Source organism: Ahaetulla prasina, chromosome 1 (assembly GCF_028640845.1).
Source record: "Ahaetulla prasina isolate Xishuangbanna chromosome 1, ASM2864084v1, whole genome shotgun sequence".
Taxonomy (NCBI): Eukaryota; Metazoa; Chordata; class Lepidosauria; order Squamata; family Colubridae; genus Ahaetulla; species Ahaetulla prasina.
Window position 1 is genome coordinate 330,652,873 of NC_080539.1, and position 13,250 is coordinate 330,666,122.

Genomic DNA, 13,250 nt, shown 5'->3' on the forward strand with positions numbered 1-13,250 from the left:
CGCCGACTCGACGGACTTGGAGTGAGGGGCACTGTTCATCGGTGGTTCTCCTCCTACCTCTCCGACCGGTCGCAGACGGTGTTGACGGGGGGACAGAGATCGACCCCAAGGCGCCTCTTATGTGGGGTGCCGCAAGGGTCGGTTCTCTCGCCTCTTCTGTTCAACATCTATATGAAGCCGCTGGGTGAGATCATCCGTGGTCTTGGGGTGAGTTGTCATCTATACGCTGATGATACTCAGCTCTATCTTTCCAGGCCTAACCACCCCAACGAGGCTCTTGATGTGATGTCCCAGTGCCTGGAGGCCGACGGGTCTGGATGGGGAGGAACAGACTCAGACTCAATCCCACCAAGACCGAGTGGCTGTGGATGCCGGTGGCCCGGTACAGTCAGCTAATTCCATCACTGACCATTGGGGGCGAACTATTGGCCCCCACGGAGAGGGCTCGTAATCTGGGTGTCCTCTGGATGCACGGCTGTCTTTAGAAGATCATATGATAGCCGTCACCAGGGAGCCTTTCATCAGGTTCGCCTGATCCGCCAGCATAGCACACGCGACAGCCAGCTGACCGACACACGTTTGAGCACAGCAATGCGAAGAGGAGTCGGCAAGGCTGCGCATTCGTCGTGGGACAGTTTCACGTGCCACCTCTGGCACGCATGCCATAGGTTCTCCAACACTGGTCTAAATGTTTGAATGTGATAGATAGTTAACTTTTAGAATACTTGACCTTGTTTTCAATTATAATTTTGCGAGATACAGTTTTTGTTTCTATAAAGGCTAAAAGCTGATTTTAGCCAATTGAATTGCAATATACTTTCGTTAGCCCTTTCTGCTAGATCTAATGAAATACTTCATATTCTGCTCAACGTTAAGGCTGAACTTTTATATACATCAAATACTATTAAGTTTTCCCATTATTATTGTTATCACTCATGCTTGGATACTTCTTTAAAAATACCAAAAATGCTTACCAAAATAACTCCCAGACTCCAGAGATCACAGGATTCATCGTAACCATTATGATTTAAGAGCTCTGGAGCAGCATAATGAAGGGTAAAACATGGAGTTCTAAGAGGCTGATTGTCTGAAGGTTTTAATCGGGCAAATCCAAAATCAATTATTTTTATTTCTGAATTATCACTTTCATCTGTGAATAATAAATTCTAAAAAAAATTAGAGAAGTAGAATTGTCTCATTATAGCCAGTAATGCTTAAACGATATTTTTTTTATGATGACAAAAGGTACCGTAACTCCATGTTATATCTTATATACTCAGGAAATCTTTTCTCTAAAAGCCAAGAATGAAAAAAACAAACCTAAACCAATACAGGCATCATTCAGAGACCACTCATTCAGCAACCATTTGAGGCTATGATAGCATTGAACAAGGAGATTTATAAACTTATAATTCCTCATAGTTGTAATCTTTGCAGCATCACATGATCATTATTTGGGCACAGTGCTCTGCTGCCATGCTTTTGCCATTTGCAATCTTCACTGCCAGCTTCCATTAAGCAAAGTCAATGAGGAAGCCAACAAGGAGTCACAAATGGTGGTGATAAGATCACAGGATGCCAGGGCCATGTGGGATTCACCTAACAACAGCAACTGAAACTGCTGCTAATGCCATCGTAAGTCATGTGGTCATGCAACATTGCACTTTCCAACTACATTACTTAGTGATGGAGCTCCCAGTCCCAATTTCCATTGTCAAATGAGGACTACCAGTCTAGTGAAAAGTAGGGCTGAGCATGCTTAAAAAACTATTTAATAAAGCGGCTCAGACCTCAAATGAGTGCAACACCTCTCAGCTACTCAATAATCTAGCAAGTAATTTTCACAGGAACAAATACAGCTCTAAGAAATACACTCACTAAAAGTTAATTCAACTCTTAAAGCAGCTTCAGTTTTTTATGCTCATATAGAAAACTGAAAAAAGCTGCTTTAATGAGTAAAAGAAATAAGCACAGAAAAAAAAATCAGACAAAATTATTAGACTTATTTAAAGGCTTCTTAAGAACAACTGAGATCTATAAACTCAACTGTTTATTCAAAGCCATGCTGCACTGGCTGCCTGTGGCCTTTCGAGTGCGCTTTAAGGTGCTGGTTACGACCTTTAAAGCGCTCCATGGCTTAGGGCCTGGGTACTTACGGGACCGCCTACTGCCACCATTAGCCTCTCACCGACCCGTCCGCTCCCACAGAGAGGGCCTCCTCAGGGTGCCGTCCGCCAAGCAATGTCGGCTGGCGGCCCCCAGGGGAAGGTCCTTCTCTGTGGGGGCTCCCACACTCTGGAACGAACTTCCCCCGGGTTTACGCCAAATACCTGACCTTCGGACATTCCGTCGCGAACTGAAGACGCATCTTTTTATTTGCGCGGGGCTGTCTTAAATTGAATTTTATCTTTTATCAATTTTTAAACGGGGTTTTTAGTATGGAAATTTTTAATTTTAGGCTAATTTAAATAAGTTTTTTAAATGGTATTTTAATCTGTATATTGTATTGTTTTATCTTGCCTGTACACCGCCCTGAGTCCTTCGGGAGAAGGGCGGTATAAAAATCGAATAAATAAATAAATAAATAAATAAAAAAGCAGTATCTTCTATTTCAATTTAATTTGTTAGCCCTTCAGCACTATAGAGCAGACCAGGAAATAAAACTCACAGGAAGGCTAAAACTACTTTTACTGAGATTAGCTTTAACAAGCCTGTGCCAAACCTGCTTCCCTTTCTTCCTAATGTTATCTCATTTCTCTGGACTTAAAAATGATTCAACCTTTTTTGCTAGATAACGGGGAAAAGGGCAAGTTAAAAATATAATAATAACAAGAGTTCTTATATATTGCCATCAAGATCATCTTCCTTACTCCTTACACCCATAGTAAGTCTTTCCTCCTAAGCATAGCTTTTCTTGTAGGATGACTTCAAATAATTTTCTTCTACGTATATAAATATTCCATTAGCAGAATGGTGTGTTTCGATCTATCCTCTTCAGCCATACCTCCCACAATTCCAGGGGAGTGGAATTTACTAACTTAGAACATAAGTTGTATAGTTCTAACATTAAACTGGAAAACAGTGCATATATAATACACTCCATTTAATAAATAAAACTAATACAAATACACAGAAGGCTATACAGGTAGTCCTCAACTTACGACTAAAATTTCTATTGCTAAGTGAGACATTTGTTAAATAAATTTTGCTCCATTTTACAATCTTTCTTGCCACAGTTGTTAAGTGAATCACCGCAGTTGTTAAGTTAGTGACATGGTTGTAAAGTTAATGTGGCTTTTTCATTGACTTTGTTTGTCAGAAGGTCACAATAGGTGATCACATGACCCCCACTGCAACTCATCATAAATATGAATCAGTTGCCAAGCATCTGGATTTTGATCACATGACCATGGGGCTGTCATAAGTGTGAAAAACGGTCATAACAGTCACTTTTTTCAGTGCCGTTGTAACTTTGAACGGTCACTAAATGAACTGTTGTAAGTCAAAGAGTACCTGTATTACAGGGCAGGCGAGTAGGCAATTGACTAAAATGATACCTCTCATAACTTACAGGTTATGTATCTCTTGTAAGAAACTATTACCTTACTATTGATAACTTGTCCTTATCTTAATGGTTTTATAAATATTTTATTATGCTTTTATTTATATCAATTACTAAAAAATACAGCTATAAAAATTGACAAAGTAAAGGAGAATTAATGAATTAATAAGGAAGGAAGGAAAGGTGAATATGGACAGACTTTACAAGCTTCACACATTTCCTAAATTCGTACCTCGGGTTTTAAGTCTCTGTGCACAACTCCCACATCATGCATATGGCTCACTGCAGAAACTAATCTGCGCATGATGTAACTAGCTTCAGTTTCACTGAAGTACTTCTTTTTCTGGATACGTTCAAGTAATTCTCCCCCTTTCAGTAGTTCCATTACTAGAAACGTGTGGAGCTAAAAACAAGTATAATTTTTAGAAAAATGTATTTCTAAATGTAGAGAAAGAGAAATAATTAGTTGGACAGATTTACTATTCAATTAAAATACAATACAGTTTTGAAAATTCTTTCAACTGATATGTTGTAATGTATTTCCAGGAATCAAATCAGTTTCCACCATCAAAATGGAACAGATGATTCTTCTATCACACCTTCCTAAGTTTCAGAAGAACCCACAAAATTTGTTCTAGAGGCTTAGCTCCAAAAACAAAATCTCAATGAGCAAGTAAACGTCTCATCACACATCCCTGGATTCTATACTCTGAATTCCAACAACTGAGAATTTGATATGATTTGGGTTATTTGCTAACTAACCCTGGAAAGAAGTTGATACATCCTGATTAAACAGCACACTTTGTTGTTCTAGATAAAAGGTTAATATTTTGAAATTAGTAAACCCTATAATTTAAAAAATACTACAGTAAATTCTCCTATAATTATTTCATTCGGTACAGCCAAAGGCAATGCTGATATTTAATTTTTCCTACAAGATAATTTAAAATGGATTAGAACATTTTATTCCTCTCTGAAAACACAAGAGAGATTTTTATTTCACTTTTTATATAGTATGATGGTGAACATATCAGGTCAATAGTTAGGATGAAAAAGGCAGCAACACATTGCTAAATACTAAAATATTACTATCTGGAATTGAGAAAGGGGTTGAATTTATACTGGCTGATACCTTTTCATCTCACTGAAACCAGCTGGCTTCTCTCCAACAAGTAAAGTGTTGATCACAGCAGCTTTATACTATAATAAATATATTTATTACTTAACAGAGTAGCTGTTCTGGCAGAGTCTATTAGTGCCTCCCAACACAACATAGAACAATTATTAATTTAACTGAAGAGATGAAAAGAAAGTTTTGAAAGTTAAAACATTTCCATAGTTTGTAATAGAAAGAACTAACACTAAAAACCTTCAATATACTGTCTTATTTGTGTTCCTTTCATTTACCGTAGCATGTTTCTAATAATCATACCTCCCTCTCTCACTTGCTTTCTAAAGATTATGCAGAGCAAATACAGAAAGCAAAGCATAGTGTAATACCTGATCGTGATAAATTTCATGCAATTTCACAACATTGGGATGTCCTTCACAGAGTTTTAAAGCTGTAATTTCTCTCTGAGTGTTGACTTCTAGCCTGAAAAATTAAGTCAGTGAATATTATGTTAAAACAAACTTGTGATTTTACAATGCCATCTTTATAAATTAGCAATTTTTTATTAAAACATTTCCCTCATAATGTTCTTTTAAAAGCCACATCTTAATATAATGGTCACCCAACAGTTTTCAAGCTGTGACAAAGGAGAAGGCTAAGATCCTTGTAACATTAAGAACTTGTATCTTTGTATTCTTCACATTGTATGACTGAGGGTAGAAACTGTTTTTGTTTCTTATCTTTATCAGAAAGGGTGCAGTTCTAGTCTATTCTTTGTTGGGCAGAATCTACACTGAGTACTAATTTCAGCTCCAAGGACAATATTTAAAAAGGACTTAATCCAGTGATGAAATCTTCCCCAGTTTGCCACCAGTTCGCTGCCCAAGCATGTGCGGTGCACACCTATTGCACGTGTGCATGCACACCAAACAAATGCTGCATGCGTGCACAGTACGCACCAAACATGCACTTCATGTGGAAAAAGGAGGCTTGGGAAGGTAAGTAGAACAGCGAGGAGGGGATTTCTAGATTAGCTAGAAAGCAGGTTTTCCTGCTTTCTAGTGATTTTAAATCACGCAGCACAGCTGATCGTCGAAAATACTGGTTTGGAGGAACCGGTAGCTTTTTTTTAACCAAACTTTTTTTTTACCAGTTCGCACCAAACCTTCAGATGCCACTAACCTCAGAATGGAGGTGAATGGCAGCTTGTATGAAGACATAGATATACATACGTAATCATCATGCTGCTCCCTTTTAGAGTAAGCAAAGTTTAGAAAGGAAGTAAAAAATAGGAAATTGGAAGTTTAACAAAATGAGATAAGAAAAGTAAAGACAATGTAGCATTTTTCCAGGTGGGCTTATCTAGCCTGTGTTATTTTTTTTTAGCATGCTTATTTTCCCAAACTTTACTGTAAAATTATGATTCCGTTGCTTCAGACTTTCATCAAAAGCTTTTCAATTTTAATTTGCTACTGTCCCATCCTTATTCTTGTATAGCTTAAGCTGTTCAGGGAATATTTAAATTGCAGGGTTTCATAGAAATTAACATTACATTTTTTTTAAAGAAATAATCTATTGGTTGTTTTTATACCTCTTACTGATTATTTTTACTGCATATTCATGTCTGGTTTTCTTGTGTAAGCATTTTCGACAGATGGAAAAACTTCCTTCTCCCAGTGGTTTTTCTTTTAAGTCCAGCTCATAGTGGAGATAAAATGGAGAGTCCTGAAATGAAATATTTCATTTTATTTATTAACAATTACTGAATAAAATAAAAAACAGACAATAGTAAGCATATACACTTAAATGGCATGTGCAAAAGGAACTTCCTTACCAGATAGTTTAGGCTAAAAGAAAATATGTTTATTAACAAGTTGCCTATTGATCAGTGCTTCAAGTAGTATTAGCAAAGGTCGGATATATTACTCTGTACATGTGTGACACTGTTTATATTACTGTGTATATATACTGTTTATAAAATGTGTATTCATTATATATTCTGTATTCATTCAAGTATATACAGGCAAATCTGCAGAGCTTTCTAAGCTTATTCTTAGTGGTATGAAAACATACATGTAAGAACTTCCCTGGGAGACTTGGATAAAGCTTATTTCTATGCCTTACATCAGCTAACTAGATGCACCCATGTCAAATGTCAGCTAACAAGCAGGATATAAGAGTTCTACTGCTATTAAAAAATTTTTTTATTGCTAAGTAGGTTATTAGCAAAAGTATCCCAAATTATAAGATATTCTTGTATACGCAGCAAAGAAAACTATTCTTTAGTTTTATATTTCACATTAAAATGCATTATGTACTCGAGAAATTTTATATATTTAAATGGTTAATGGTTATGACTACCTTCATCATAGCACTTCTCGCAATATTTGTAACTTCAGGTTGGTTACGTTTTGTCAGAAAATGAACAGGATCCATAATGGCTGCATTGTGCTTGAATAAGATAGAAGGAGCAACAAAAGAATATCCCTAAAGGATAAAGAAACCAAACGTCAGTTATGTGCAAAATTTTAAATTATCTAATTTTAGCCCTAATATCAATATTAGGTTAATCATACTTGGAAAAAAATTACAATGATCACTGTGTTGAACACTGTCAAGTGAATCTGGCTTAACAAGTCACTTGCCAAATGTCTGAATTTTGATCATGTGACCATAGGATCCTACAATGGTCATTAAGTGTGAAAAATGGTCATACGTTTTTTCAATGCCACTGTAACTTTGAATGGTCACTAAATGAAGGTGAATGAAAGGACTACCTATATTGACTTAATCTTGATATACACATTTCAGTTTATTAATTCTAAATAAACCAGATTGATTTGCCTGTTTTGCAATAATTATATTTAAAAAGAAATGTATACTATGTTTAAATATACCAATTATACAGTAATGATTTAAAATTATTTTATATTTATTTAGGTATAATATATAAATATATTTATATATTTTACTCTTTTTTTTCTTTGTGGATACAGTGTTTTAACTTTTTTCCAGTGCACTCCACAATTAGATTCTTAGAGTTATCAAAAATATAACTACAAGCATTCGTTTAAAAAAGAGCTGGTTGGTGTTTCTACAGCTATTCTATCCCCTACAAACAATATGCTTTTCAAGTCTGGCACTTATAAGCAATATGCTTTTCAAGTCCAACTAGCATTTCTGGATATTTCCTTTATCTTGCTATTATCTTTTACTTTCTATCTCTAAACAATTTGTATTACCTTTCCCCAAACCCTCATATGCCACTGACAGATGATTATTTATATTTCCTCAGCCTGTTTCTATATTTCTGCTTTATTCTTCAAGCATTCCTATGTCCAATCTGCAACCTGTTCTTTCCATAACAATCTTATTGCCATTTCATTTTATATTCCTCCGTTCATCCTCTCTGCAGGCAAAACAACACCAACCACAGAGAAAGCAGAATAATTTTCCTTCCCGAGAGGCTATGGAATCTCCCTAATGCATTAATCAGGCCATAAGTAAGTTTTCCCAATCTCTGTTACTATTTTAAATTTATAAAGATTAAATGCACAAGCCATTTTTTCTTATTTTATTTTAAGCGAACTGAAGACGCATCTTTTTATTTGCGCGGGGCTGTCTTGAATTTTATCTTTTATCAATTTTTAAACGGGGTTTTTAGTATGGAAATTTTTTAATGTTAGGCTAATTTAAATAAGTTTTTTAAATGGTATTTTAATTTGTATATTGTATTGTTTTATCTTGCCTGTACACCGCCCTGAGTCCTTCGGGAGAAGGGCGGTATAAAAATCAAATAAATAAATAAATAAATAATACTACAGATTTAAAGCATTTATCAATAATGAATTCTCAATTTCTGAAATAATATTTCCTATGAGGGAAATGTTTGGAAAATCAAAATGTAATATTGTTTCTTTCTCAATTTTTTTTCTTTGTATTTAATCACTCACTAGTTGTTTCAATCAAACTAATCAATCACTAATTTCATCTGATGGGCCACAGATGATGTTAGCTGGCATTTTATTCTTTTATATCTGTTTGTAATTTATTATATACCAGTTATATTTAATATGATCCAAAGAATGCTACATTTTTAAAAAAACTTTCTCTTAATACTGGAATAGAATTCTGATTGGGAATGCATGTAATGAGACATGCATATGATGTAAAATCCATAACATGCATATTTATGCAGACATCAGGATGCAGGTCTGAGAGTGCACAGTTTGCAATGTTGATGTAACTTCACTTTGCTACTGACACATATGCATGTTAGACACACTCTTCTCTAAAGGATAGCTGTATCTGATGTAGCAATGATTACTTAGTGTTCTTGTTTTTACTAGTTTTAATATCTCTCTTCCAACACACAGTTGCCTGTCATTTCAATCATTTAATAATAGGATGGATGGATACTCTTATTTAATTTGTAAATTATCTCTCCAAAAATTTTAGTAATATTATTATATGGCTGGAATTTTCCAGTTACCTGGAACAGCTTGTCTGCAGCCTCTGGAGTGGTTGCTGGAGAATATGTTGGATCCATTTCTGTAAACTCCTCTGCAAAATTACTAACATCCAATTCATCACGAATTATTGGTTTAAATGGAGAAGACACTTTTTTGGCAGCCAAGTCATTCCAATTTATTTTCTGCACCAATATATTAAATTAAACATAGAAAACAGTGAACAGACCAGTGAACAAAAGGTAATTGTTTCAGCTGTCAATATAAATTGTTCAGAGAACATAGATCATGATTTACCTTCCCATTCATATCTATGCAAATATAAGTGGATTTATTCTATGCATAGGATTATAAGATATACAAGTTGTCCTTGATTTACAACAGTTCATTTGGTGACCATATGAAGTTACAACAGGACTGAAAAAAATGACTTATGACCATTTTGCACACTTACAACCACTGCAGCATCCTCATGGTCATGTGATAAAAATTTGGATGCTTGGCAACTAACTCATATTTATGATAGCTGCAGTGTCCTGGGGTCATGTGATCACATTTTATGACTTTCTGGCAAGCAAAGTAAATGGGGAAGCCGGATTCACTTAACAACCATGTTACTAACTTAACAATTGCAGTGATTCACTTAATAACTGGGGCAAGAAAGGTCAAAACATGGGGCAAAATTCACTTGACAAGTCACTCACTTAGCAACAGTAATTTTAGGTGGTCATAAGTCGAGGACTACCTGTATTATTGGCAAATATGGTCAAAGATAAATTGCTGAATGGTTCATCATGATCACCATTCAAAGAAACTGCTTCATGAATTACAAATAATGGCAATAACACTGAGGAAAATTATTCATATTTTTTGAAAAAGTAAAGAGGCATTATTGATTGATTAGAGTCATACCCTGCATTCAATATGGCTCCTATAGAGATAGGGTCAGTGCCCAAAAAAATCACCTTTTGAGATTACCAGGCTTATGCCCTATCGAACAATGCAAAAGCTTCATTTATTAGCATAATTTAAAACAAATGTTCTTAGAAAGTAAAAATGGTGGCCCTCTATTTGTTAAATGTTCGCCACTTGCTCTAAAACCCAAATCGTAAAAGGGATGACAGAGACAATCGTGTTGTCTTTTACTACATGCCAAATTGTGAAATGATTTACCCATAATTAAAATGTCTTTAAAATATAGAAAGGAAAAGCTTATAGCACTTTATTCTAGAACAATTAGCCAAATTCAGGTTAAAAGTTGTGCTGAAATACGTGATTCTGCTTCTAAGAGCACTTAAATACTGTACAGAAGGAATCTGATATCTCTCTCCAAGGATTAATATCTAAAATATCTAAAATAACTGTAAAATATAATATCTTAAAAATAGCCAATATAAAAATGAGTAGTTTATAACAAAGACAAAATTGGTTTTACCTTAAAGAAGGAATGTTGTTTGATTTCATCAGCACTCCCTGAACCACAACCCAACCTTTTCTTAGGATCTTTCATTAGAAGACACTGAATTAAATCTTTAGCTAATGCAGTCATTTCTTGTGGATATGGAGGTTCACTTTTTAATATCCTCCTAAATTAAAATGATAGTTGATTCAACTAGGAATTCAAAACAATTCTAAAACTTACTAAAATGTATTCATGAAATAACAGCTGTAATAACAGCTGCAATAACAGCTGTAAAAATATACAAGACAGAAAAACTGAAGTTAAAATATATGGTATTTTTTTATTTTATTAAAACAATAAAACAGTCAAAACTGCTCTTTTATTAAAACAATAAAAGAGCAGTTACTTAAAAGCAGAGATAAACTAGCAGAAATAAAACAACTGTAACCCTAACTTTAGGGGAAAAAATTAAAAGACCATATAAATAAGAAAAGAAAAGCCAATCAAGAAATGTTAGGAACAAAGAGAGGAAGGCCACCAAAAATGGCTGTACTGCTTAAGCAGAAATATGCAGGAAGGAAAAAGGTATGCCATTGTACACTGTATTGTGATCCTAAATTATGAAGCATTTAAAATTCTAGTATTTTTAATTCAACCCCCAAACAAACCAAAATTATAATATACTAGCCAATGAATGAAGCCAATGAAATCAGTGAAGATAACGTAATACTGATGTTATATAAACATGATGCCTAATTTCCAGTTGAAGTAGATACTCTAGTAACCATATTTTGTAAACTGACCCTTTTAGATCATCATTATTAAAGATAGCTTTAGGCAATTTATTAGTCTGACTTATAAGGTACCCATTATCAAAGCCTCAGAGTAACTTACAAGTAATGACACAAAACATTAAAATATAATAAATTAAAACATGACAATGAAGTACAATGCACCTCCATTCACTTTACAATAATCTACATGAGAGTTTACCATAATGTGGACTACTGAAGTAAGATTATCTCTATCCAAGATATAACCACAGGTAATATGCCTGCTTCATATCACAGAGAACATTTTGCCCATAATGCAATCAATGTTCCACTGTGGCAGCTCCTATCTTATGGAACAGTTTCCTGAATTATCAATTAAAAGTCTGTGCTGACCAATTGGCCCCCATCTTCGCCCGAATCTTCAATAAATCGCTAGAGATGTGCTATGTTCCTTCTTGCTTTAAACGCTCTACTATCATCCCAGTGCCGAAGAAGCCCACCATCAAGGAACTGAACGACTATAGACCAGTTGCTCTAACATCTGTAGTTATGAAAACCTTTGAAAGGCTAATGTTGTCTCACTTTAAAACCATCACGGATCTGCTGTTAAGACACCCTGCAATTTGCATTCCGAGCATATAGATCAACAGATGATACTGTTAATATGGCTCTGCACTACATCCTACAACATCTTGAATCTCCAAAGATTCAAGGCACAAGGGTCTTCTTTGTAGGCTTTAATTCAGCATTCAATACCATCATTCCAGACACTCTTCTAACTAAGCTAAACCAGTAGCGGTACCTGAACACACTTGTAAATGGATCATAAGCTTCCTAACACACAGGAAGCAGCAGGTGAAGCTAAGCAGAATCACATCAGATACCTGTATAATTAGCACAGGGGCCCCACAAGGCTGTGTGCTCTCTCCACTTCTCTTCTCTCTATATACCAATGACTGCATCTCAAACAAGCCATCTGTTAAACTACTGAAGTTCTCAGATGATACAACAGTGATCGGTCTCATTCAAGACAATGAAGAATCCACATACAGACGGGAGGTTAACAAGTAGCCTCGTGGTGCGACAAGAACAATCTGGAACTGAACACACTCAAAACCGTAGAAATGGTGGCGGACTTTAGGAGAAACCCTCCCATACTACCACCTCTTACAATACTAGACCAACACAGTATCAATAGTAGAGACCTTCAAATTTCTAGGTTCTACCATATCTCACTTAAAATGGACACCCAACATCAAAAACGTCATCAAAAAAGCACAACAAAAACTGTTCTTCCTGCAGCAACTCAGAAAGCTCAAACTGCCCAAGGAGCTAGGCATACAGTTCTACAGAGGAATTATTAAGTCTGTCATTTGCACCTCTATAACTGTCTGGTTTGGTTCTGCAACCCAACAAGACAGACACAGACTTCAGAGGATAATTAGAACTGCAGAAAAAACAATTGCTACCAACCTGTTTTCCATTGAGGACCTGTATACTGCATGAGTCAAAGAGGGCTGTGAAAATATTTACAGACCCCTCGCATCCTGGACATAAACTGTTTCAAGTCCTATCCTCAAAATGCTATAGAGCACTGCACATTAGAACTAGACACAAGAACAGTTTTTTCCCAAACGCCATCATTCTGCTAAACAAATAATTCCCTCAACACTGTCAAACTAGTTACTAAGTCTGCATTACAATTAATCTTCTCATTGTTTCTATCACCCATCTCCTCCCACATATGACTGTATGACTGTAACCTTGTTTCTGGTATCCTTAAGATTTATATTGACTGTTTCCCTATGACTATCATTAAGTTTTGTACCTTATGATTCTTGACAAATGTATCTTTTCTTTTATGTACACCAAGAACATATGCACCAAGACAAATTCCTTGTGTGTCCAATCACATTTGGCCAATAAAGAATTC

General features: G+C 35.4%; 1 protein-coding gene across 1 annotated transcript in view; it reads right to left on the minus strand.

Annotated features, from left to right (window-relative positions):
• The window catches only part of RPS6KA5 (ribosomal protein S6 kinase A5), a 54,401-nt gene that overhangs the window by 18,639 nt on the left and 22,512 nt on the right, over window positions 1-13,250 (minus strand). The window contains exons 9-15 of the mRNA XM_058162564.1: window positions 10,578-10,728; window positions 9,166-9,327; window positions 7,035-7,160; window positions 6,265-6,398; window positions 5,063-5,156; window positions 3,795-3,965; window positions 975-1,166 (exon numbers count right to left, since the gene is read on the minus strand). Of these exons, the coding sequence (XP_058018547.1) occupies window positions 975-1,166; window positions 3,795-3,965; window positions 5,063-5,156; window positions 6,265-6,398; window positions 7,035-7,160; window positions 9,166-9,327; window positions 10,578-10,728 (1,030 nt within the window). The remainder of the gene's footprint in view (window positions 1-974; window positions 1,167-3,794; window positions 3,966-5,062; window positions 5,157-6,264; window positions 6,399-7,034; window positions 7,161-9,165; window positions 9,328-10,577; window positions 10,729-13,250) is intronic.